Source organism: Rhineura floridana, chromosome 3 (genome assembly GCF_030035675.1).
Source record: "Rhineura floridana isolate rRhiFlo1 chromosome 3, rRhiFlo1.hap2, whole genome shotgun sequence".
Classification (NCBI taxonomy): Eukaryota; Metazoa; Chordata; class Lepidosauria; order Squamata; family Rhineuridae; genus Rhineura; species Rhineura floridana.
The window spans coordinates 26,479,422-26,506,010 of NC_084482.1; the positions used below are offsets into that span (position 1 = coordinate 26,479,422).

A 26,589-nucleotide genomic window follows, 5' to 3' on the forward strand; every position below is an offset into this window, starting at 1 on the left:
CACACTTTTGTCACGGTTCTTTGTGCGTAGCGGCTGCCTTGTCATCTCCTGTGCCTAAGAGAATGCTGTACCCACAGCAGCAACTTCCAGGGTATTCCCAGGCTCCTCAGGCAGAGCAGGGCAGGGCAGTGGTAACCACTGTAAGGTCACAGATTGGCACATGAGTCTCCGATCTCTTTGCAGCTTTGATTCACCATCACTATATTTTGCCCCTCAGCTACACCAATCCGCTGGACGATGACAGATTTTATCACTAGCTGATGCATCTTGCAAATACCAAGTGTAACCCTTGGCCTCCTTCATTGGGATGGAGAACCTCCAGATGTTGTTGGACTACAATTCCCATCATCCCTGCCTATTGGCCATTGGGGCTGGGGCAGATGGGAGTTGAAGTTCACAAGCTCCCCATCCCTGACTGACATCAGTGGCTGAGTGCACCTGGCCTTTGACAAATATGGGCATAGCTAGCCTGTACTCTGAGGTACTCCCTTCTCAAATAATAGAAATGCTCCACTTACATACACATGAGGCTTCCTCAAGACCAATATATCCATTTTTCATTTTTAATTAGCAAGGCTCTTCTATCTTTTCAGATCAGCTACTCACTTTCAGCCAAAAAAAATACATTTTGGGACTCACTTCTCAGTTTTTCACTATGTATTTTGATGGTGGTAGTGCTGCTTCTGAGACCCACCTGTGGTCAGGTTGTGACCCAGTAGCACAGGGATAGCCAGAACGGTGCCCTCCAGAAGTTCTTGGCTTCCAACTTCCATCATCTCTAGTTATTATGGCCAACAGGCAGGTATGACAGAGTTCACCTACATCTGGAGGGCACCATTTTGGCTATTCCTGCAGAATTATGTCCTCCCAACCCACTAGCTGAAGACCAGTGAACTACAGCAGGGAAGCCAATGTGGTACCCTCCAGTTGTACAAAAGAAGGTGGGAGAGGAACGGACAAAATGGCTGAAGCTGGCTGCATGTTATGCATAGGTGGCCAGCTACGTATGGCCAAAAAAGAGGACACCAGTTTGCATGAAATGTACAATAGTGTGGTGGCAAATTCAGAAGTGCAGGGTCCCTTCATGATAGTCACAGCCATACCTCCCCCCATTTTTTTCATGCTGGGTTGAGAATGAGATGATCCTTGCTAATGCCTTCTCCCACAACAACAGATGTCCCTAGGAGCCAATAAGCATTTGTATTAGCTACTGAAAAGAGTCTTCTTGGTGGCTGACTTACCTCCTTTCACTCCGATTGGCTCCAATCAGCAGGAGAGGGAAAGGAAGCATGTTATAAGACTCTTCTCAGTGGCTAACATACTCTCCTTTCATGCTGATTGGCTCGTAGGATGCTGGGGACCCTGCTGGAATCCTGTTCCCAAAAAAGTAAGGGGTCTAAGACCCTCTGTGACCCCAGACAAGTATACCCCTGGAAATGTAGATATGGTCATTTATATGTAGGAACACACATTTAGAAATAATTACTCCAATTTAAATATTATTCATTTCATTTGTGAATCCCTTCCTATGAAGCATCTCGGGGTGTGTGTGCGTGCGTGTGTACGTACACACGTGTACTGGGCAATCCTTCAAACAGTTCTCTGTGAATTAGGACCTGTGATCACCCTAAAAGCACCTTCTCTCAAAGCATGCTGCCTGCATTTTGAGATAATCATCCAAACCCCTTCTCTCTCTGCTAGAGGTGAAGCAGATAACAACCGGGGGGGGGGCTTTTTGGCTGTGCTCCACTCCCTGGATCTATGGAATGCCCTCACTAGGGAAGCCTGCCTGGTGCTAACATTACTTCCTTTTTGGCACCCAGGGAAAAAACCTCTTTATTTCCCTAGCTAGGCATTTGAGGCATGGGAAAATATTGCCTATTATTCTGTTTTATTCTGGTTTTTTTCTCAAGTGGCTTTATTCTGATACTTTAATTGCATAAAGGGTCCTGGATCCAATTCCGATGAAGGGTACTATATAAAACAGGCGTGGGGAACCTTTGGCTCTCCACCTGTTGCTGAATTACAACTCCCATCATCCCTGGCCATTGATCACACTTGTTAGGGCTAATGGGAGTTGTAGGTCATCATAATCTGGAGGGCCAAAGGTTCCCCATGCCTGAAAGCATTTTTGTGCAAACGTTTTGAATGAGGGAAGGAAGTACATCAATGCCTTCTTTGGTGCTTTTTCAAAACACACCTACAGCAAACAGGCTACTGCAGATTAAACAAACAGAGCAGGGACGGTAGAGCCATCAATAAAATGTAATAGGATGGGGGGGAGGGGAGAATCCTTGTTGTAAGACCTAGATGGTTGCAAGCACATCCCTGTTTGCAGCTATGAAATGCTGGAGGGTATGCAGTCCCCGATGTGTGGGGCCTGGAGAGGGCCAGAGGCTCTCTTATAACCAACTCCAGTTAGGTGCTTCTTAGTGGTGGCTGGTGCCCATTGAGAAAGGTAGGGTGGAAGTCAGGAAGACCAAGAGTGGGTGGAGCCAGAGCCAAATACAGGTAGAGTGTCACCCCCTGACAGTTGAAAAGTAAGCAGGCGGAGGCTGGCTAGACGTTGGTGAGAAAGTGCCTCAATCACCCCAGTGGAGCAGCCTCCTGGGTGCTTCTGCTCCAGGTGTCTACACACCTGGTTCACTCAGGTTGTACATGCCCTCTTCAAAGATTATATTGAACTGCAAGAATACACAGAGGGGGAGCCCCTTGCCACTGGCATGAGGAGCCTTCACCCATATAGACTCCACACAGTCTGCCCTCTGGGGGTAGCTCAGTGGTAGAGTATCTGCTTTACATGCTGGAGGTCCCAGGTTCAAGAACCCTGCCTGAAATTCTTGAGAGCTGTTGCCAGGCAGCGTAAGAGATACTGAGCTCGATAAACCAATGGATAAGGCAGCTCCCTATGTTCCTACTCCGGAGCCCAAAGCAAGCAGGGCTCCTGAACATGTGGAAGCCTGTGCATGGGATGGCTCCCTTCTTTCTGATGTTTGCTCAGTACAGCTGTGGACACCAGGGGGCAGTGCTACTCAGCACTACACATACACCTGAACTGTACATATAACAACTGAAGAGAGGTGATGCTGTCGTCAAGTCACTTTTCACCTGCATCCCGCTTCTCTCTCTCTCCCCCCCCCACCAGTCCTACTCCTGTTTCTTTTGAAAGCTTACAAAACCCTACTCATTTTGCAAGGAATTGAGCAGCAGCACAATCCCAACGCTCAGTGCTGATCGCCTTAGCACAAGGGGATATTGGTGGACTCCAACTCCCAACATTCCTGACCATTAGCCATGCTGGCTTGAGGTCCCCATTTCTGCCTTAGTACTACTCTTCTGACTTTTTTGAGAGGCGTAGCTTTGACATGAGCAGATGTATCAGGAGATGAGCCATCTGCTGGGCATCTACTCCCGTACACGTTTGCTCTCACCATCCCCAACAACATCGTTTTATTGGCCCCATTTTATTGATTTTTACATTTTAATTGGTGTTCAAATGCTATTTTGACTATATTGTAAGAAAAACAGCATTTTCATGCAAACAATTTAAAGTGCTGCCTTTCCAGTTGGCTTCATTTTAGCACTGTGCACATTATTATTATTGCTAGTTAACCTTTTCTTTAATGCTAACATTTTTATCCTATCGTTTAAAAAAAAGTAATTATATCGTACAAAAGAACTAGAGAAAACCGTACTTAAGCACAAATTTAAGAATATATTTATATGGGAAAAGATTAAAAAAATGGCATGCTCAGAATTGTCTCTTACCCAGCTGCTTGGCTTTGCCACACCCACTTATGTGGGGGGAGCACAGCAATATGTATTCATACATAAAGCACTATCCGTTGAAGTGTTGAAAGACAACTGCAATTCCCCGTGCAACTCGCTGCTGAAGAACAATGATTTTGTAGTGCTAAGAGCCTGCAGTGTGGAAGCACCCACTGCTTGTCCCACTAGACCCATCCTGTCTACTTTGCCGAACAGTACCTCTTCTGGGTCTCAGGTACGGGTATTTCCCATCACCTGCTATTTAATTATTTTTAAAAAACAACACTACAACTGGAGATGCTAGGGACTGAGCCTGGGTTCTTTTGCATGCAAATCATGAGCTATGATCCCTCTCAACTAGGCTTCTCCAACTTGGTGCTCTTCAGATGCTTTGAACTATATGATGATGATGTCATGTGTTACACAAAAAGTCTCCAAGCAACTTGCAACATATTTAATATGTAAGCATTTGTAACAATACATTATAATATAAACACATTTTAACACCTGATATACATGATTAAGAATGCGTACACACCGAATGTGCATGATTTCCCCAAAGAATCCTGGAAACTGTAGTTTACCCCCTCACACAGCCACAATTCCCAGCACCTTAACAAACTACAGTTCCCAAGATTCTAGGGGAAGTTATGTGATTTAAATGTATGGTGTAAACACAGCTTAAAAGGCACAAAAAAGGATTCCACTCTGTCCTCAGCCACAAAGATGGTTTTATTTCATAGCTTTTAGAAATGCTAAAGTGTGAACACCTAACAGACTTCCCCAGATGTTCATTCTTAAAACTGAACATTACAAATATGTTAACAGTATCCTTTTTCTGAGGATGCCCCTGACTGCACCTGTCCGCCACACTTGTGCTATCTGGGGTGATGGAAGTTTCCTGGATTACACCAGGTTGGAGAAGATTGATCTAAACCATTGGTGGGGAACCTTTGGCCCTCCAGAAGTTGCTGAATTACCACTCCCATCATCCCTGGCCATTGGCCACAATTGCTGGGACTGATGGGAGTTATAGTTCAGCAACGTTTGGAGGGCCAAAGGTTCCCCATCCCTGCTCTAAACTCTGTGCCACAAGGGGGGAAAAGGAAAATACTGACCCACAAAAAGGCTGCTTAGGGTCTTTGTATAATTCCCTGATCTAGCCTAGCTCCCTTTCAGGCAGGCTCTGCCAGGGGTGAGGAACTCAGCTGAATGTCTGCGTCAGGTGTGGCTAGATCATTCAATTACTCTCCATGCAGAGACAACAGCAGAATTATCTGCCCTTTGAAGAGCCACACTCAGAACAGAGACAGCCAGAGACAGAGCGGGTGAGCTCTTCTGAGGCTTGGTAGTTCTTATTCTTTTGCAATCTAAAGGCAAACCTTTGGAGGTACATGGGAGGCATACCTTTTGTATGGTCTTTCATACAAAAAGACTCTTTGCACATGGAACACTGTATGTCAAAGGGAAGGGTTCTAACTTAGCCTTCTCTCTGACATACTAATTTCCTATGGATGGGTATGTATGTATGTATGTAAGTATGTAGGTATGTAAATATGGAAGCATATTAAAACAAGTCCCCCTTTAGGATGCACACCTTAACATGGTGAGGGCTTTGAGAGTGTTGAAGAAGCGGGACTTCCGGGAAGGGTGACTTCGCTTGTGCCTGCTTTTGGGACGGGCTCCCGCCTCAAAAGAAGCTTATTCAGATATAAATCAGTCAGAACATTTTTTTTTTTTTGACTGATGAAATTTCTCCCGGGCAGGGAGAAACGTAGAGATTAACCTCAAAGCCTGTTTTTGTTGGGAGGACTGGATTTCATTAATTTATGAGATAAGGTCCAGCCAACAATGCCGGACGGACTTTCTAACAAGCTCTATCTGCTTAAGCGATACGTTTATCTTTTCTTCAAAGAGAGAACGGACTAACAGGCAAGCACCCTTCTTTCTATTATTTTTTTTACTTGGTTTAAATTGTTGCAGCAAAAGGAGATTTGTCAGATTGATCGGCTTTGGACAACTTCTGGGTGAGATATAGCTCTTCTCTGTTATTCACGAAATTAACAGCTTATCTCTGTTTCTGTCGCAAAAAGCTGTCCTGGAAGTGCATTCTAAAGATAATAAACAGAAGAGGGATTTCTATTCCTGATTTCTATTCTGAGGAATATTATATTGTCTGGGACTATTCTCTTTTTGGTCTATTTTATTTTGACGAATCTGCTTCTTCACGACGCCACTAACTGTTTTGATGCTGGGAACTAAATTTGTTTTGCATTCTTGCACAAGAGAGATAAGGCAGGTTGCTCTGTTTATACTGTGATGTCATCAAGCCTGGAATATTAACCCAATTGTTGCTGAAGTGGTTCTTCTTTACTTTTGTTTTGCTTTGTTTTCGTGGTTTTAAAAATGGCAATCAAGAAAGTGGCTGAGAATCTGGAAGTAATTATGTTTCAGAAAATAATGGATGAGATTGAGATAACGAAACAAACCCTGCGACAGGGTAGTAAGGAGCTGAAAATTGAACTGAGCAAAATGACGCAGGAGCTTAAAGAAATAGGGGACCCTGTGAGAGAGGAGAATGAGATCAGAGATGAGAAAAGAAAAAATAAAGGGAAGATACAAGCCCTGGAGATTGGAACAAATGTGGATTTGGAAAAAGATCTGGAGTTTATGGATTTTAGAAATAAAATCTACTGTTTGGAATTTAACGTTATCTCTGAAGAAATTAATGAAGATATTAGAGATAAAGTTATCAATGGCTTGGATAATCTTCTGGACTGGAATGATGTGATGGAGCTTGATATAGAGAAAATCTATGGAATTAACTGCAGCCATGTGACAATGGAAAAACTCTTAAGAGATGAGCCAGTGCATTTTGTAAAAAAGAAAAACACAGATATGACTTTACAACAGTATTTCAGCAACTTATTCAGAATGGATGGCAAGAAAATATTTGGGATAGAGGAAATTCCCATCAGACTCTTATTATATGACTATGGCTACAACAGCAAGATTATTATGGAATACTGATAATGGAAGATTGGACACTGAAATTACTGGACTTAACAGGACTATTGAAGATGGAAGATGGAACTAATAGGGATAATGGAATAATGGCTATTGAAATTATTGGACCTAACAGATTCTGATGAGATGGATTAATCGAAATGTTTATTTGGACTATGGTTATGACAATAAGATTATTATAATTATTAATGAGATGGATTAATTGACATGTTTATTTGGAGAAAAATTGATAGATATATTTCTTAAAGAATTGAAACCTCTCTTTGACTTTTTGTGGAAAGAATAAAGTAATGTTTATGAGATTTGATGATTAATTAAGATAACTACTGGAGGAAAGTGATTTTATAATATGATTTAAGAGACAGGATTGTTATATATTGTAGACCTATAACTGATTTGATATGTGACAAATGGGAAGTCAACACTTTATTTTATTTTATTTTATTGTTTAATCATTTTTGTTTTGTTTTGTTTTTTGTCTTTGAATGTTTTATGATTTTGTTTTCTATGTTTTATGAAAATCTGAATAAAAATTATTGTAAAAAAAAAAGAGAGTGTTGAAGAAGCTGAGAGCAATGCCGTCAGGAGTCTAGACCAAGAGGCTAGACTCTTAGCAGGGGCACCCACAGCGGAATGGTCAAAGCTGAGACACCAGACTAAGATGCATCCAAACTCTGAGGAAGGCAATGGTAAACCACCTCTGAATACCTTTTACCATGAAAACCCTATGAATAGACTATCCAGAATGCAACATGAGATAGTGCTGGAAGATGAGACCCCCAGGTCAGAAGGCACTCACCGAGCTACTGGGGAAGAACAAAGTACAAGTACAAGTAGCCCTGTGAAATGGGGCTTAGGAGACAGAAATGAAGCAGGAGAAAGACTTATTGAATTCTGTAAAGCCAATAATTTGTTTCTTGCAATCACATGTTTGAGCAACTGAAAAGACTGTACACATGGACATCACCAAATGGTCAATATAGGAATCAAACTGATTATATAATTGGCAACAGAAGATGGAGAAGTTCCATACTTTCTGCAAAAACAAGACCAGGAGCAGACTGCGGTACAGATCATGAACTGATCATATCGAAAATCAGAGTAAAGCTAAAGAAGAAGAACAAAGCACTCATAATGCCAAAATACAATTTAAATAACATCCCAGAAGAATATAAAGATCAAATAAGGAACAGATTTGAGGCTTTAAACTTAGTTGACAGAGAACCAGAAGAATTATGGAGTGAAGTCAGAGACATTCTCAGGGGAGAATGCAAAAAGACAATACCTCTAGTTAAAAAGAGAGAAAGACCTCAATGGATGACTGAAGAAACTCTTAAAATGGTTAAAGAGAGAAGGAAAGCAAAAGCAAGAAGAGATAGAAACACAGTCAGAACCCTAAATGCAACAATACAGCGACTAGTACATAGGGACAAAGAGAACTATTACAATAGTTATTGTACAGAAATAGAAGAGGACAACAAAAAGGGAAGAACAAAAGCCCTATTCCAAAAGATTAGAGAAATGAAAGGGAAATTTAAACCAAGAGTAGGGATGTTGAATAATCAACTGACTGACCAAGATGAAATAAAAGGAAGAAGGATACAATGAAGAACTGTATAAAAGAGATGCCAGGATGACAGATTCATGCATGGAGGAACTGTATGATGAAGAACCAGAAATTTTAGAATATGAGGTGAAAGCTGCTCTTAAAATACTTGGAAGAAACAAATCACCAGGAACAGATGGCATCCCAATAGAGTTGCTACTAGCTACTGAGACTGAATCTGTCCCAGGCTATGGTCTGAAGGCACATGAGGCCAGCACCTTGCTGAAGCTAAGCAGGGTCATGTGTGGTCAGTGCCTGGATGGGAGACTGCCTGGGAACCATATGTAAGCCACCTTGGGTTTCAATCATGAAAAGAAAGGCAGGATAGAAATGAAATAAATAAATAAATTCTGACAAAAATTTGTCAAGAAATATGGACAACTAAACAATGGCCCACGGACTGGAAGCTTTCAATATATATCCTAATTCCAAAGAAAGGGGATCCCAGGGAATGCAGTAATTATCGAACTATTGCCTTAATATCCCATGCAAGTAAAGTAATGCTCAAGATTCTACAACAAAGGCTCTTACCATATATGGAGCAAGAAATGCCAGATGTCGAAACTGGATTAGAAAGGGAAGAGGCACCAGAGATCATATTGCAAACATATGTTGGATAATGGAACGGACCAAGGAATTTCAGAAGAAAATCACCCTGTGCTTTATAGATTACAGCAAAGCCTTTGACTGTGTAGATCATGAAAACCTATGGAATGCTTTAAAAGAAATGGGGGTGCCACAGCATCTGATTGTCCTGATCTGCAACCTATACTCCGGACAAAAGGCTACTGTAAGGACAGAATATGGAGAAACCGATTGGTTCCCCATTGGAAAGGGTGTGAGACAGGGGTGTATTTTATCACCCTATTTATTTAATCTATATGCAGAACATATCATATGGAAACAGGGATTGGACCAAGATGAAGGAGGTGTGAAAACTGGAGGGAGAAATATCAATAATTTAAGATATGCAGATAATACCATACTACTGGCAGAAACCAGTAACGATTTGAAACGAATGCTGATGAAAGTTAGAGGAAAGCACAAAAGCAGGACTACAGCTGAAAGTCAAAAAGATGAAAGTAATGACAACAGAAGTTTTATGTAACTTTAAAGTTGACAATGAGGACATTGAACTTGTCAAGGATTATCAATACCTTGGCACATTAACCAAAATGGCGACAATAGTCAAGAAATCAGAAGAAGGCTAGGATTGGGGAGGGCAGCTATGAGAGAATAGAAAAGGTCCTCAAATGCAAAGAGGTATCACTGAACACTAAAGTCAGGATCATTCAGACCATGATATTCCCGATCTCTGTGTATGGATGTGAAAGTTGGACAGTGAAAAAAGTGGATAAGAGAAAAATCCACTCATTTGAAATGTAATGTTGGAGGAGAGCTTTGTGCATACCATGGACCGCAAAAAAGACAAATAATTGGGTGTTAGAACACATTAAACCAGAACTATCAGTAGACGCTAAAATGATGACACTGAGCTTATCATACTTTGGACACATCATGAGAAGATCTGATTCACTAGAAAAGACAATAATGCTGGGAAAAACAGCAGGGAGTAGAAAAAGAGGAAGGCCAAACAAGAGATGGATTGATTCCATCAAGGAAGCCACAGACCTGAACTTACAAGATCTGAACAGGGTGGTTCATGACAGATGCTCTTGGAGGTCGCTGATTCGTAGGGTTGCGATAAGTCATAACCGATTTGAAGGCACATAACAACAACTTGCGTACGCTGCTCTCCACTCCCTGGCCTGGACTCAAGCAGCAGCTAGCTGAGCTGCCCTTACTGTGTGTGCAAGAGGAAAAAGGGAAAGCCCTTTCCCATCTGTTATGGTCTCCTGCATCTCGCCTGCCTTCTTCAGGAGTCCTCAGATGCTACTTAACCCTGCTCTGCCTTGAGGGCAAAGACACACCATGTAGGGTAGCATCATACCATTGACAGGTGAGCCAAGGACATCCCTCCTTCACTAGAAGCAAAAATGATGAAACTGAGGTTATCATACTTTGGGCACGTAATGAGAAGACATGACTCACTAGAAAAGACAATAATGCTGGGAAAAACAGAAGAGAGTAGAAAAAGAGGAAGACCAAACAAGAGACGGATTGATTCCATCAAGGAAGCCACAGACCTGAACTTACAAGATCTGAACAGGGTGGTTTATAACAGATGCTATTGGAGGTTGCTGGTTCATAGGGTTGCCATAAGTCGTAATCGACTTGAAGGCACATAACAACAACAAGCGTTTCTCAGTTCAGGACTATGTTTTGTAAAGCTTTGTTTTGAAATGAGCGTATGGGAAGCATCAGAAGGGCATGGGGGTATTTTCAATTTAACATTGCGGAATGCGAAAAATCCATGCTGACTATAATATACAGCCACTCTCATGGCTGTATAATATACACACTCCATCCCAGTAAAGGTCACATTCCTACCAGGCAAAAACACTAATGGAGATTGCAAAGCAGAGCCAGAGGCGAATGTGGTCTGGGAAAGGGGGTTTGGCCTGCAGGACTCTATTCAGCTCCGGGGCCTAAGGTTCCCCACCCCTACTGCTACATTGTTGTTGCTTAAAAATAATATGCTGGTCACTGACCGTAACAATAAAGAATTGAATTGAAGATACGCAGATGATACCATACTACTAGCAGAAACCAGTCTACCATGGACTGCGAAAAAGACAAATAATTGGGTGTTAGAACACATTAAACCAGAACTGTCACTAGAAGCTAAAATGATGACACTGAGGTTATCATACTTTGGACACATCATGAGAAGACCTGATTCACTAGAAAAGACAATAATGCTGGGAAAAACAGAAGGAAGACAAAACAAGAGATGGATCGATTCCATAATGGAATCCACAGACCTGATATGGTCTCCTCATATCCCCAGGACTGCTGGTTGTCCTATCAGTCAGCCTTCGGATCTCCATATGCTGCTGTTAAACGCCAGGTCGGTACAGCATAAGATCTCCCTTGTTCATGATTTAATTGTGGACGAGGCGGCTGACCTGGCGTGCATAACCGAGACCTGGGTGGGTGATACAGGAGGAGTTGCTCTTTCCCAGCTTTGCCCACCTGGGTATACGGTTCAGCATCATGGTAGAGCCGAAGGTCGGGGAGGCAGGGTCGCCGTAGTCTATAGGAGCTCTTTCTCACTCACCGAGCACCCTGTACAGGTGACGACTGGATTGGAGTGTCTCCACCTTGCACTGGGCCAGAGAGACAGGCTGGGAATTTTGTTGGTGTACCGCCCGCCCTGCTGCCCAACAAATTCCCTAACTGAGCTGACAGAGGTAGTCTCGGAGGTATTGTTGCAGTCCCCTAGACTGCTGGTACTGGGGGACTTCAACGTCCATGCCGAGACTGCTTTATCTGGGGCGGCTCAGGACTTCATGGCGTCCATGACAGCCATGGGGCTGTCTCAGTTTGTTACTGGCCCGACGCATGTGTCGGGACATACCCTTGACTTGATCTTCGCCACTGGACAGGGAGATGGTGATCTGGAGGTTGGGGGTTTTTCATCTACCCCATTGTCATGGACAGATCACCGCTTGCTGAGGTTTAGGCTCACGGCGACCCTTTCCCTCTGTAGGGTTGGGGGACCTATTAAACTGGTCCGCCCCTGGAGATTAATGGATCCTGAGGGTTTCCAAAGGGCTCTGGGGGATTTTCCGACTGAGAAGACTGGCGCTCCTGTTGAAGCCCTGGTTGAACTGTGGAATACGGAGATGACCCGGGCGGTTGACACGATCGCTCCCATGCACCCCCTCCTATGTAGAGCTCATGCAGCCCCATGGTATACCCCGGAGCTGAGAGTGATGAAGCAAGAGAGGAGGAGGCTTGAGTGCAGATGGAGGCAGACTCCCGACGAATGCAATTATGCCTTGGTAAGTGCCTGCTCTAAGCGATATACAGCAGCGGTGAGGGCAGCAAAAAAGAGATATTTTGCTGCCAGTATTAAGGCATCACTCTCCCGCCCAGCGGAGCTTTTTAAAACTGTACGAGGGCTTTTACATCTTGGCCCTCGGGATACTATAGATTCATCTGTAGCCCGCTGTGATGAGTTCGCTGGACACTTCCAGGACAAGATCGCTAGCATTCGTCGGGACTTAGACTCCAATATTATAGCAGCTGGATTCAATGAAGCATCCAGAACACGGTCTTGTCCTTATTTATTGGATGAGTTTCAGTCTGTGCAGCTTGAGGATGTTGACAAGATCCTTGGACTGGTGCGGGCGACCACATCGGTGCTGGATCCTTGCCCCTCTTGGCTGGTGAAAGCTGGTAGGACCGGAACCGCCGACTGGGCCAAGGAGGTAATCAATGCCTCTTTGCGAGAGGGAGTGGTCCCTGACTGCCTAAAAGCGGCGGTAGTGAGACCACTCCTGAAGAAACCCTCCTTGGACCCAGATAACTTGAACAACTATAGACCTGTGGCGAATGTTCCGTTCCTGGGCAAGGTTCTGGAGCGGGTGGTGGCCGACCAGCTCCAGGGGCTCTTGGATGACACTGATTATCTAGATCCGTTTCAATCCGGTTTTAGGCCTGGGTTTGGTACCGAAACAGCCTTGGTCGCCCTGTATGATGACCTTTGTCGGAAGAGGGACAGGGGGAGTGTGACCCTGTTGATTCTCCTTGATCTCTCAGCTGCTTTTGATACCATCGACCATGGTATCCTTCTGGGAAGGCTCACGGAGTTGGGAGTTGGGGGTAATGCTTGGCAGTGGCTCCGCTCGTACTTGGTGGGTCGTCAACAGAAGGTAGTGCTTGGGGAACACTGCTCGATACCCTGGACTCTCCATTGTGGAGTCCCACAGGGATCGGTACTGTCCCCCATGCTTTTCAACATCTATATGAAGCCGCTGGGTGCAGTCATCAGGAGTTTTGGAGTGCGTTGTCACCAGTACGCTGATGACACGCAACTCTATTTCTCCTTTTCATCTTCCTCAGGTGAGGCCGTTAACGTACTAAACCGTTGCCTGGCTGCGATAATGGATTGGATGGGAGCTAACAGACTGAAGCTTAATCCAGACAAGACCGAGACGCTGTTAGTGAGTGTCTTCTCTGCCCAGATGGTGGATGTTCACCCTGTTCTGGACAGGGTTACACTCCCCTTGAAAGTACAGGTTCGTAGCTTGGGAGTTCTTATCGACTCTTCCTTGTCTCTTGAGGCTCAGGTAGCCTCAGTGGCAAGGAATGCTTTCTACCATCTCCGATTGGTAGCCCAGCTACGTCCCTATCTGGACAGTGACGACCTCGCCTCAGTCGTTCATGCTCTGGTAACTTCTAGATTGGACTACTGCAATGCGCTCTACGTTGGGCTGCCCTTGAAGACAGTTCAGAAACTACAGTTAGTCCAGAATGCAGCGGCCAGATTGTTGACGCGGACAAGAAGGTCCACTCATATTACACCCGTTCTGGTTCGTCTGCACTGGCTTCCTATTTGTTTCCGGGCTAAATTCAAAGTGCTGGTTTTGACCTATAAAGCCTTACACGGCATGGGACCGCAATACCTGGTGGAGCGCCTCTCCCAATATGAAACTACCCGTACACTGCGCTCAACATCTAAGGCCCTCCTCCGAGTACCATCCCATCGAGAAGCTCGGAGGGTGGTGACTAGAAATAGGGCCTTTTCGGTTGTGGCTCCCGAACTATGGAATGGTCTCCCCGATGAGGTGCGCCTGGCGCCGACGCTGCTATCTTTTCGGCGCCAGGTGAAAACCTTTTTATATTCCCAGGCATTTTAATGCGTATTATTATATGTATTGTTGTATTTTGCTACTGTTTGATTATCTTTGTTTACCTTTGTTGGTTTGATTCTATTGTTTTATTGTATTTATATATTCCTGATTGCTTTATTTTATGTACACCGCCCAGAGAGCCCTTGGGCTTAGGGCGGTATATAAATTAAATTAATTAATTAAATAAATAAATAAACTTACAAGATCTGAACAGGGTGGTTCATGACAGATGCTCTTGGAGGTCACCAATTCATAGGGTCGCCATAAGTTGTAATCAACTTGAAGGCACATAACAACAACATTAAAACAAGTGGTCCTCAGTCAGCCATCTCTCTGATGCTTGGAAGGACTAAACCTGTAGTTCTGAATACTTTTTTTAGTTGTGTGGAGTCCATGCTCATGATGGGGTCAGCATATGTTTCTGGCAAACCTACTATCAACACGTGACAGAATAGTTATTGAGGACTGTAATTCAGCTCTGAAGGGACTTGAAACACATCCAGACATGCACAATTGCACTCCCTGCTCTCCAAAAAGCCCTTTTCTGGCCGGCAACAATTGTGTGGAGGCATGACTATACTCTTCTCCTTCAGTGGTCAACCAGTTATATGTAGCATAGCCAGGATGGGTGAGCCCCCAATGAAAGGAACCAATTCCCCCTAGATGTCTCATTTCAGTGTGTTTAAAGAAGAGACTCCACTGATGGATCACCGCAATGGATTTTACATGGGGTTGCCTTTGAAGATGGTCCAGGAACTTCAGTTGGTGCAACTCCAAGATTGTTAATGTTAACGGGGACTGAATGGTATCAATATACTGTGCTGGTGCTTTGCCAACTTCACTGGTTCTGGGTCCTGTTCAAAGTGCTGGCCTTGCCCTTTGGGATCTTTCACTACTTGGGGCCAGGGTACCCAAAGGATCGCCTCTTCCCACATGTACTATCTGCACCTTGAGATCTTCTTTGAAGGCCTTTTTTCTGACTAAGTGAAGTGCAAAAGGTAGCTACAACAAGGGAGCCTTTTCAGTGGTGGCACCCCAGCAATGGAATGCCCTCTGCAGTGAGGCTTGATTCACACATATGATTATGTCATTTCAGCTGTGGGCAAAGACTTTTTATTTTCCCAGCCATTTTAGTCTGTTCCTGCTGTGATTCGCTTTCTGTGCCACTGTTTTTATGCTGTATTCTTTATGCATTTTGCTGTTGATTCAGTACTTGTTTTATACTCTTGTTGCAAGCCACCCTGAGAACTTGGTGATAAACAGCATTCAAATATTTAATAAAATGTAAAAGAGAGATCTGATGCTCCAAACACACAAGTCAACCTGTCTTGCTGGTCACAATTACTCAGTGTACATTCTGTTCAATTTTTTTCCTAGCCTATTTTAGATAATTGCATTAATATTTTATAATCTTTTTATCTTGATAATATGCTTTTGGAGATTTTTATGATTGTTATTCTTCTCTCAGATGCTTATAATTCTTGCACATTTGCCAGAATTCCTTGTGACAAAGAGCTAAATACAGACTGAAATGTGTCGGGTTCCTCCTTTTCAATATATCCGCCTTTTCCTAATGAACCATTCTTTATTTAGTTTTACATCATAATGGCTGGGTGTGACCCATTCTTTGAATAAGAGGATTGACCACAGGCCTCTTAAGTGTTGCAGAATATCACTTCGGGCACCAGGGGGCACTAAAAGAAAAGCTCAAAGAAGCATTCTTGCATGTATTGAGAAGGGCCATCACTAGGCTTTTTCTTTACAAACACCCAGTTGCTTGCAATACTTTTTTCAGTAACTGAAGACAACAATAGACTATATCAATGTATTAAGCTGAGGATGTAAGCACTACTTATAAAGGAGCTATACAGAGCACATCTCAGAGTTACACGGCGTGGGACCTCAATACCTTGTGGAACGCCTCTCTCGCTATGAACCTACCCGTTCACTTCGTTCAGAATCTAAGGCCCTCCTCCGGGTACCAACCCATTGGGAAGCCCGGAGGGTGGTTACGAGATCTAGGGCCTTTTCTGTGGTGGCCCCTGAGTTGTGGAACAGCCTCCCCGAAGAGGTACGCCTGGCGCCTACACTTCCATCTTTTCGGTGCCAGGTAAAGACCTTTTTATGCTCCCAGGCATTTTAATCTTCTTAACTTTTTTAATCTTTTAATCTGTATTTTAATTTTTGTAGTATTTATTTTGTTTTTGCTGTGCTTTTCGTTGTTTGTATATGTTTTTGTATTTTTATTATGATATATTGTATTTTATTTTGTTTGTTCACCGCCCTGAGAGCTATTTCGCTAAGGGCGGCATATAAATTTAAATAATAAATAATAAATAAATAAATTAGAGATGATTAGACATCCCCCATCCCCCCATACTCCAGCTGTCATGATGGGCACTTTAGTAGTTGTCAGCTGCTCAAACTCTAGGTCTGTTTCTGGGTTCAATTCAAAGTGCTGGTTTTAACCAGTGCTGGTTTAACCTTTAAACACCTTTAACTGCGAGGGGCCAGCATGCCTTCTCCTATATATACCTGCCCGTATGCTGAGAACCTCTTTGGGGGCCCGGCTCTGGGTCCTCCTACTAAATACAATGAAATAGGTAACTATCAAGGGGCCTTCTTGGTGGTGGCATTCAGTTGTGAAATGCCTTCCTTAGAGACGCTTGCCTGGTACCTTATTTGTGATCATTTCAGCGCCAGGTTTATACAAAGGTTTTTATTCTCCCAGGCCTTTAACAAAAAAACTCTATTTTTTGGTGTTCTGAGCCAATGTCTATCAGCTTTATTACAGTATTTTATACCGTAATTATAATTGGATTTTATCATTCTCTAGTGGGTAACCTGCCCAGACACCAATGTTATTAGTTGGCTTTATATAATTACAGTAAAATAAAAAGTTATCCATTTAGTATGGGTAAGCTTCTTTGACTGAGGGTCACGTTGCCAACTTTATAACAGTGGGCTGCAACCAAGAACAGGTCTGCTTTTTCTTCAGTGTTAGCTTTTGTTGGTCTGCTTGCAATTGTTAGAACAGGGATTCAGCCATCTTATGAAAGAACCCATCTTATGGAAAGCCTACTGTTTCAAGAGATGGAACGTGCTAGGAATAGGCTGTATGGGAACAGTTAAGATAAAGGAGATAGTTCTCAACAAAATTACCTACCCTGTCCTCATAACATAATAATCACAAGCCTACTTAACTCTAAACACATTGTGTCACTTTTTTTTAGGAAGAAGATTGGTTAACTGCAGTGGATAGGTGATTCTTCCCAGTAAAGGGCATGTGAAAGGGAGAAATGTTAGAACTTTGTATCTGCACAGTGAGGTTCCCCATGCTGGACCACCCTGGAAGACTTTTGGATAATTTAACCAGCTACATCAATATTAAAAATTTTGTAAACTCTCTCAGTAAATCAGTGTGGTTGCTAAATAGTGTGAATTGTGTCCACAGTGGGTCTTACTTACTCACCTTCACTGTACTGGCAACATTCCATACACAATTAGGTAGCTCTTCCCCTCTATTCCACCAGCCTATGGAGTTGCTTGCAGCTCCTCTCTGTAAAAAGCCATTCCCAACATTTGTCCCCCACTCACAACATCCCCAGGACATTCCGGACACAGACAGAGAAAGATTCAGCTATGCAGATAGGAGCTTTGATTCTTAATGGCTGGGTCACCATTCATTATATGCATCCTCGACAAAGCAGAAGCTGCTGCTGGAAATAGGAACACCATATTGCTTTTTCTGAGTTTATTCTTGCCTTAATTAGAAAGCCTTAGAACTAAGCTGCCATACCTGGAAAGCATGGCTCACAGGGAGTGGGGTTTAGGGTTGAAGAGGGATTATGCAGTTGTTGCAAGTGCCCAAAGCTCCCTGCCTAAAGTACATACCTACTAGTGCAGGGGTTGCCAATGTGCTGCCGTGGATGCAATGGTACCCTTGAGTTCTTCTCCTGGAGCCTGAAAAGCCTTTGAGCCCCCTGCCCTGCCACCTTGCTCATGAGGAGTTGGGGGTGGTTACCTTTTTCTCCCTTGAAAAGTACACACAGGTCTAGTAGAAAGTTGGGTGATGGTCTTTCTCACTTCCTGTTTCAGCTCCGTATGCTTTTCAAAACTAATTCTAGTGAATCCAGCTTTTACCCAGATCCCTGTGTGCGTGCACATGTGCATACATTTTCTCTCCTTCCATCTCTGAGGAGAGGATGATGGAGGGCAGGGGGAGAGAGATCAGAATGGGTGGTGATCCTGGCACTCACTCAAAAAATCTATGGGCCTAAAAAAGTCAGCAACCCTTGAACAAGGGGTCAAGATCTTATCTCAGGTAAGTTATATGAGTGTTGCTGCTGCCAGCTTCTTTCTTCCCCTGTCACCAATGGTAAGGAAAGTATGGGTAAAAAAGAGACCCATGCCCAATCTGTGTGGAATCTAAAATGGCTGCCATGAGGCACTAATGCATCAGCAGTCAATGCAGAAGTCCTGGCTTGGCTGCAAGAGAGAGGAAACAGAAAAGCCTCAGAGAGGAAGGGAAAGGTTTAAAAATGCAAACTTCTCAAAAAGCTGAAGACCACTGGCATATATAATATGGTGGCCACAGGTTTCAGCTATGATGGAAGAAGCAACCAGTTCTGCTCATACCAGCACTTCTGTGCTGTTGATGGATTCCTCCATTATTATTCCTCTCTGGTAAAGTTTCAAGATCTGTCCAGCAACCAAGATTCAAAAGCAGAGGCTGGAGAGGCTACAACAAAAGGGACAATAGCCTGTACTGAAAAGTAACCATTTATTAGAACCAATACAAGAAGTATGAAAGAGTGGGGATGAGGAACACAGGGCAGAGGAGAAAGGTTTGTTTGTAACATGTCAAACTGTACGACAAATAGCTCCTTATTTTAAAAATCATTTTCACACTTTAAAAACCAGCATAACATACATTAGTTGAGAATCAAAGGGCTTGGCTAAAATGTCACCAAAAAGGGAGCTTCACTCACTCACACACAACCAAAAGTTCATCAACAACTTGTTGTGGATGGCAGTAGGCAACTGTGGTTGGAAGGGGAGAGTTGACACATCACCCCAGTAAAGCCTCCATCCAATATTCTTTAAACTTTAACACTGACCAAGTTGCACCTTGACGCATTTCATTTCCTTGCCAAACACGGTTTCTTAGCTGCAAACTCTCAAGGTCCTTTCACACAACTACTCTGCATGCGATTGGGCTTGTTCTTCTGCTGGATCCAACCAAAGTTACTTGAATTGTTTGCCACAAGCAAAAGCTACAACTTTACATGCCTCTCTCTGAAGGCTTCACATCAGGCTTCAATATGTTGTGAACAATTCAGGCAACTTTATCTGCCCAAAGGATGGTTGCATCCAGGCAGGGTGAAAAAAAGAAAAAGCACTCAACCACAAGCAAACCAGACTTATAAGCTGGTTCTCAAAGAAAAAGAAATCTGGGTTTTGGATTTTGAAGTGAGGTCTTGTCTTGGATGTCTCTCTTGTGCAGCTAAAATTCATTGTTACATGAATTGTGCCCTTTGTGTCGTGGAAACAAGAATCTCAGATCTGGCACTAGAAGTTCAGGATCTAGCTCAAAATGGTTAAAGTGCCTTTTAAAGAGGCTTCAGGAACAGGAATCTCTACAGCTAAAACACCGACTACTATTCTGCCATGAGTTAAGTAGCAAGTTGCGAACACTACAGTTATGGCAAAAGCTGCAGGTAAAACCTAATGTGCCGGTTCACACATTTCAAACAAAAGGCATGTCCAGTGTTAAGGATCCAAGAACATTCAGATCATGCTAGACAGATGCATGGCATCTCTCCTCCTCCTGCTGCCTACTTCGCTGTTTCCCACTGATGGGAGGAGACAGAGTGTCATTACAGCCCTGAGCCCATACAGCCAAGATTAGATTTAGATGCCACCCCAGGTAAAAATTAGACTGTTAATCAAAAAATTAATGAGTTTAATTAAAACAAAATTAATTCTCTCTCTCTGAATTTTATTTCATTCTTCTAGGCAACTAGAGTAACAATTCATTTTTTGACAGTGTGCTAAGAAGAGGATGTGTCAGAAGACTGCACCTGCAAATTGAATGTCTCACCATGAACTTAATCCATGATGAATACAGAGAGGAAGTACCCAATTTAAAAAGAAAAAAATCTAGATTTTTAAAGCCCCAACAACACATATACACATAAAACAGTTACAAACCTATGATGAAAGCCAAGATCTCAAAATTCAAACCTTCTCCCCGAACAACTCATCACACGTACACTTCCCACAACTTCCAAATATAAGACACCAAAAAAGCTAACATCAAAATGCTTTGTTTTGCCACTGAAACATTAAGACCAGGAGCCAAAGAATGAGGAGGTGGGATCAGTTCAGAAACCACCTAAATGCAGCATGAATGGCTTAGAGATCCTAGATGTTTAGAATCAGCTGGCTAGTTTTACATATCTTGCAGGATGTTCAGCTGATGTGAGGAAACGGGGGGGGGGGAGGTGTATTTCCCCTTTTCTGGTACATAGGAATCTGGCCATGGTTTGGGCATAGTTAGAACTTTTTAAAAAAGCCTTTCTGAACAGGGCATAGCATCAGTTCACATTGTGAAACTTGTGAATGTTTCTTTACATTTATGCCTACTGAGAAGACTAAAAGGCAGCTAACCCATTTTGTGGGTATGTTTAGCTTGGCAAGGAGCACCACAGCAAATGTCCAACCGAGGAGAGGGTTGTATGCTGCCACAGACTAACAGTGTATCCAAAAAATAAGAAGTGGGAAGAAAGGCAGGATGGCATCCTAGTTATTTTACCTTTCCTCCCCCCAGAAACTGCATGAGACCTTTAAAAACACACAAGCACACCTCTGAGAAATCACAGCACAAATACTTGCAAGAAAGGGAAGTTCTAGTGTGTTTAGCTAAAGGTGGCTTTAATATTAAAATACTCTTAGACAATGGTATTATCAAATACCAATTTCCCTAACAGACGTATTTGCTTTCTTTTTAGCTTAACACACAAGTGCTTATATTCACCAGAAATCTTTTCAGCTGCAGATAGAAACCTCTACTAGCAGCAGCTTGTGTGTGTGCGTGGAGGAGTCACCAACCCGCTGCTCATGGATGCCACTGCACCTGGGAAGGTCTCCACTGTTGCTCACAGGCAGGTGCCCCTGACTCTGAGCTTTCATTTTAAAAAAAGTCTCTACCCCTTCTAGAAAGGAAGTTATGAAGCAAGATGTACAAGCACCTTCTATGCAATTTCTGTGAAACCTTTCAGTGTTTTTAGCCAATGAGTGAAGTCAGATCTGTGATTGATAAGTGAGTTTTTTCAACACCAGGCAACACAAATCCTTGTGTTCCTAAAGAACTTCTGTTTTTCCCTCCCCTTTAGTGCACTTTTCTTGCTTCTAATTTTCTAGTAGTCCTTGGAATCTCTGTAGCTTGCCCTTCCTTTTTACCTAGCAACCAGGATGTATGTGTCTGGTGATGGACCTAATCGTTCCTACAAGTTATTTTCTGCAAATACTACTATAGAATAAGCACAGATGGATGTTAAAGAAACCCCTGCCCAAATGGCAAATGAAAAATGAGAAAATTTTGCAGAGGTTTTTGTATGTCTCCTGCTGTGCCATTATGCCCAGCCTTGTGTTTATGCCGTGCACTCTTGACAGCCATTTTGTGCCTGGCACCCACAGCACTCTCTCAACATTCAAAATGTTCCCCCTGGTCTAAAAGGTTTGGTGATCTCTGGGATAGTGTTTATGCTGCAGTAGAGTGGAGGTTAAAGAGAAGATGTGCATCCAGTGCTCTTAACACTCTTGTCTTCTCCGACAATTTTTATTTACAGTAACAAGAAGAGAGAGAAGCACAGTTTGATCCAGTGGGACTGCAGGGATTTTTAGAGGATCTGGGAACTAGTTCCTCAATTAATCTTAAGAAGAGAAAGGTCTCTTATTTAGCCTGCAATCTACTGGCAGGGTGGCCTGGTGTACAGGAGGACAGGGATCCGGCACCTTTAACAGTTGTGTGGAATGAATTTCAGCAGGTATGGTTTGTCTGAAGATGCCCTCTTCTACACAGCCATTAAAAGGTGCAGGAGCCCACTTCTCTTTTGCACCTGACCACCCTACCTTGACATAACACTGACTGGTTCACTTACCTTGGCTCCAAGAAGCTAAAGAAGCTGGTCACAATGTGGAAACTTTCAGTCTAGATAGCTTAGACCAGACTTTCCCAACCTCTAAGTTCCCAAGATGTTGCTGAACTACAGCTCCCATCAGCCCCAGCCAGCATGGTCTGGAATGATAAGAATTGTAGTCCAGCAACATCTGGGGACCCAAAGGTTGGGAAAGGCTGGCTTAGACTTTATTCCCTAAGACTGCAGCACAGGAAAGACACCTCAAACAGCAGACTGCAAATCATTCAAAGTTTCTGCCCCATCAGGGGCTCAGATGTGGAACCTTATTGTGGACTCCAGATACCTCCTCTTTGCTTTTTTCCACTTCTCCAAATTTCAGACAAAGTGGAGGTAAATCATGGCAAACAGTAAGATGCAGCAGCCTACTCTAAAAAACGGGAAAGGGCCAAAACTGGGCAGTCTGCGTTCCAAGGGGAGAAAAAACGGCTCTGAAATGAAATGGGGTTCTGCGCTTGCTACCTGATCAAGGGCAGCCAGATTTCAATGTTGCCTTTTCAGATGCTACTTTTCCTGGCTCCTACTCCACATTCTCCCCCCAAACCCATTTGCTAAGTAGCAGGCAGAAACTATAATGAGTCACAACCACCATGTGAGGTGGCCAACCTAATGCTACCTAATGCCTTAAATTCTTTCAGGTGCAAAAGCATTTGGATCATTCAGGGGTTTTATTTTTCCTGCTGCTTCAATTCAAACAGATTGCTAATAATAACAGCAAAATAAAAATAAGACCACTGAACGAATTGCGCTTTCCATCTGGGGACATGGGGGGGGGGAAGGGAAAGTTTTTCCCTTTAAAATACCCATATGCAAAAAGCAGAACTTACAGGAGTCATCTTTCTCAAAGAACTCTTCAAGTGATTAAGTGGTGCAGAGTCAGACCAAAACCAAGCAGACTATTAAATCCATCTTTCCTCTCAAATGCTGTTTAGTAGCTGCTGTGTTCTCCCAGCGCGGCATGTCTGTGTTTGGGGAGTGAGTGAAAAAAATTCTAAAACACAAAAAAGGCAGTGGAGTCAAAATTAAGAAAAGCTAGAGGACTCAATAAGGACATCAATAGGGCTCAAGCGCTGTAGGTTCATCACCAAACGAATGCAGACACACACACAGCATTCAATGCCAGGCAAGTGAAGGTAAGTCACTATAAAGATACTACAGATAGGATTGTTCTTCGTATCTCTGTTGTGCTTCTGCAACATATGGTGGCTTTCAGACAGGAGCCAGGAAGTGCAGGGGCTACAGGTCTACCGATCTCTACAAGTTCAGCACCTTCATCTATCTCTTTCAGCAATTTCACAGATGACTTACACATGCCAAGCAAGGACTTAAAAGAGAGACATTAAAACACGACTCTACCCATTTGCCTCATTACTCAAAAAGTAATTCCATCCTGCAGAAACCCATTCAAATATGAGGACAGAGAAAACTCCTCTGAAAGTTGTCAACACCAACATTTAGCTCATCAACTTCACAAGCACCAAAAGGCACTAGTACGCTCTTAGATAGTAGAGAAGCAGACAACGGAAGCTTGCCTGTTCAGTTATAGCAAAGTCTCACTGGTGAAGCTGCATGGGTTGTACAAGTCCTGGTGGCCAGATATACATCCTCAAAATCTCTGAAAGGTAGATCAGATGTAATACAGGTTTCCAGACTAGGTGCCAGAACTTATTTTGGGAACCTGCCCAAACATCACACTTTTTTTAATAAAACTGTTTTTTGTCCCAATACAGTTGACATGACAACATCCAGCAACCAAGCCGGAGGAACTTTGAAAAAGTGCCTCTTGTGCTGGCATTTAACAAAAGTTAACAGTGCTGGTGATGGGAAAGTCCCTTAATATCACAGGAGTCACTAGGGGCAGCACAAACTCTTGTCACCATGCCATATCCAAACCACCCAGAAGCAGTGATTCCTGAAAGAGTGACGGGACTCAGAATATGGAAGCATCGCATGGAATGATGCATCGCAGAATCGCTTTGATTGTCTGCTGTAGAAAAAAGAGGAAGCTAAAAAGTTCACAATGCAAAACTGAACCAAAGACTGGCACCAGACATGGATTTGCATTGGTGGAAACACACCTTATCCCTATAAAAAGCAAGAAGAAAGTGGCTCGGACAGCAGGGGTGGGTGGGTGGGTGGGCAGCAAAAGAGCCAAGTCCCAGTCCCTGAAAGGAGATTTGAAGGCAACGGAAGGACTGGTGACATTTCAGTTCCACAGTTAGAAGCCTAACCCATTTCAAACTGATCCTTTTGCATGCTCCCATCAAGTCTATTGCCAGAATGTACGATGCTCAGCTCCCCTCTGGCATCCAAAAACTCAGCTGATGACATATAAGTGTTAATACTTTCAGCTTTGCCTTATTGCCAGGAGTTACACCAAAATCCATCTGCAATGAGGGAAAGTGAAGATGAAAATATTAGCCAGCATCAAACTCTAAAGGGCCCTAAAATCCTACCTATACTACACAACACAGACATTCCATGTCAAAAAACATGCATGGGCATTGTCATGAGGAAAGGGCACTAAGGAAAGGGATTCCACTACCTGCTTTCTGTGACTTGGTCCTCCAGCCACTCACCATATGGAACAAGAAGGGAAATGCAACTGCTGAAATGACTTCTTAGTGTTAGCAACCCCAACACCCTCAACATGGAATCATTTAGCTGCCACATTGCTGGTGCAGAAAAATGGGATACTGTTCAGGTGGCAGCCAAAGTGAACAATAAATGTCAGTCCAGAACAACTCATGCCTCTCCTGAACCTTTCTAGATCAGGGTGCAATGTACAATCAGGTGCTTGAAAGCAAAGCATGTTCATATGAGGCAGCTCCTCCGGCTGTTTTCCTTAAAAATACACACACGCATACACACACACACATGCACCGGGTAAAATGATGGAAATAAAGGGGCAGATCCTCCAACAGAGGTTATTATATCCGGGACGCCAGCCACATCTGAAGAAGCACCTAAGGGGTCATCCTAATGACAACAGAGCCCAGAAAGAAATTAATTTTGGAACCACAATTTTTGGGCATTTTTGGAACAGCCCTAACAGAGAAGGATCTCAAGTATGGCACAAAATTTGGATGGGCTGCTACGCTCATATCCATGTAACACACAGTTAATACAAGATTAAAATAAACAAAGAGGGAGGGAGTAGTAGGATACAGAATTTTGATTACATGAAAAGATAGGCTGAAAAAAAGAGGAGACTGTCCTTACCAGCTAACTAGTTTCTACTGCTTGCCTTCCCAAATGACCTATTCCTGCCCTGCAGCTAGAAAATAGAGTGTTGAATGAGTGGGGCTGGTAACAAGTGAGACTAGCACTAGGAGTCAAGATGAGAACTGCTGTCCAGCATACTGGAACCCAATTCTAGCAAGATGTCAGCAGTTTTTAAAACAACTGGAAATAGCCCCATGTAGTCCTGGCTTGACTGTTATTTGGATAATCTCAGAATTCAAGGAGTGTGCTGAGTCAGACGGGTCTTCCCAGAATGCCAGTACCTCCCATCACTTTTACAGCCCTCTTTTAGGCAAATGGGAAACAATTATACTCAACATGAGGAAGAAGTAACAACCAGGCAGGGGAGGAAATGGCCTGGAGGTTCCAAGAGGGCTTTCAAAGTGAGAACCTTTTCTTTTCTTTTCTTTTCGGATTGAGAGACAAGGGGAGGGAGGAATATACATAGCATGTCAATCTCTTGGAGTGAAACCGAACATGACTCACACACCATTTATGTTATGACTAAACCAACCAATATCAACATTTCTCCTGTGGAGCACAGTAATAAGCACATTGTCATGGATGCGTTTGGGCAGGGGGGAAGGGAGGGTGGATATGTACAACTATGGATGGACAGAGGACCCTGGCCACTTTAGCTTTTCACTGCTTCCCGCTCTTTGTTTTCAGTGTCTTCTGGATATGCATGCCAGGTCAGTCTCTCTTCATAAAACGCTATCACAATCTGAGGGCACTTGACATTGGCTTCTTTCGCTAGAACCAGGTCAGCCTCATCCGTGTCTTTCCTGAAGAGGTAAGCAAGGACAACAAAAGAAGGACTGGTCACTAGTTAATCAAACAGCGACATCCCACCCAATAGTTTGGTATGTGAAGAGGAATGGCAATCTGGGATCATATAACCTGACTGAAGGAAGCTGTATGACTAAAAGAGAAAGCATGTATGTAAGCTGACAATCTGGGACAAGGAGGAAAGACAACTACT

General features: G+C 43.3%; 1 protein-coding gene across 3 annotated transcripts in view; it reads right to left on the reverse strand.

Annotated features, from left to right (window-relative positions):
* Positions 1-18,932: 18,932 nt before the first annotated feature.
* Positions 18,933-26,589, reverse strand: part of CBX5 (chromobox 5) — a 57,227-nt gene continuing 49,570 nt past the window's right edge. For all 3 annotated transcript variants that reach the window (XM_061615117.1, XM_061615114.1, XM_061615115.1), the window contains exon 5: positions 18,933-26,392. In XM_061615117.1, the coding sequence (XP_061471101.1) occupies positions 26,242-26,392 (151 nt within the window). In that variant the 3' untranslated portion in view covers positions 18,933-26,241. The remainder of the gene's footprint in view (positions 26,393-26,589) is intronic.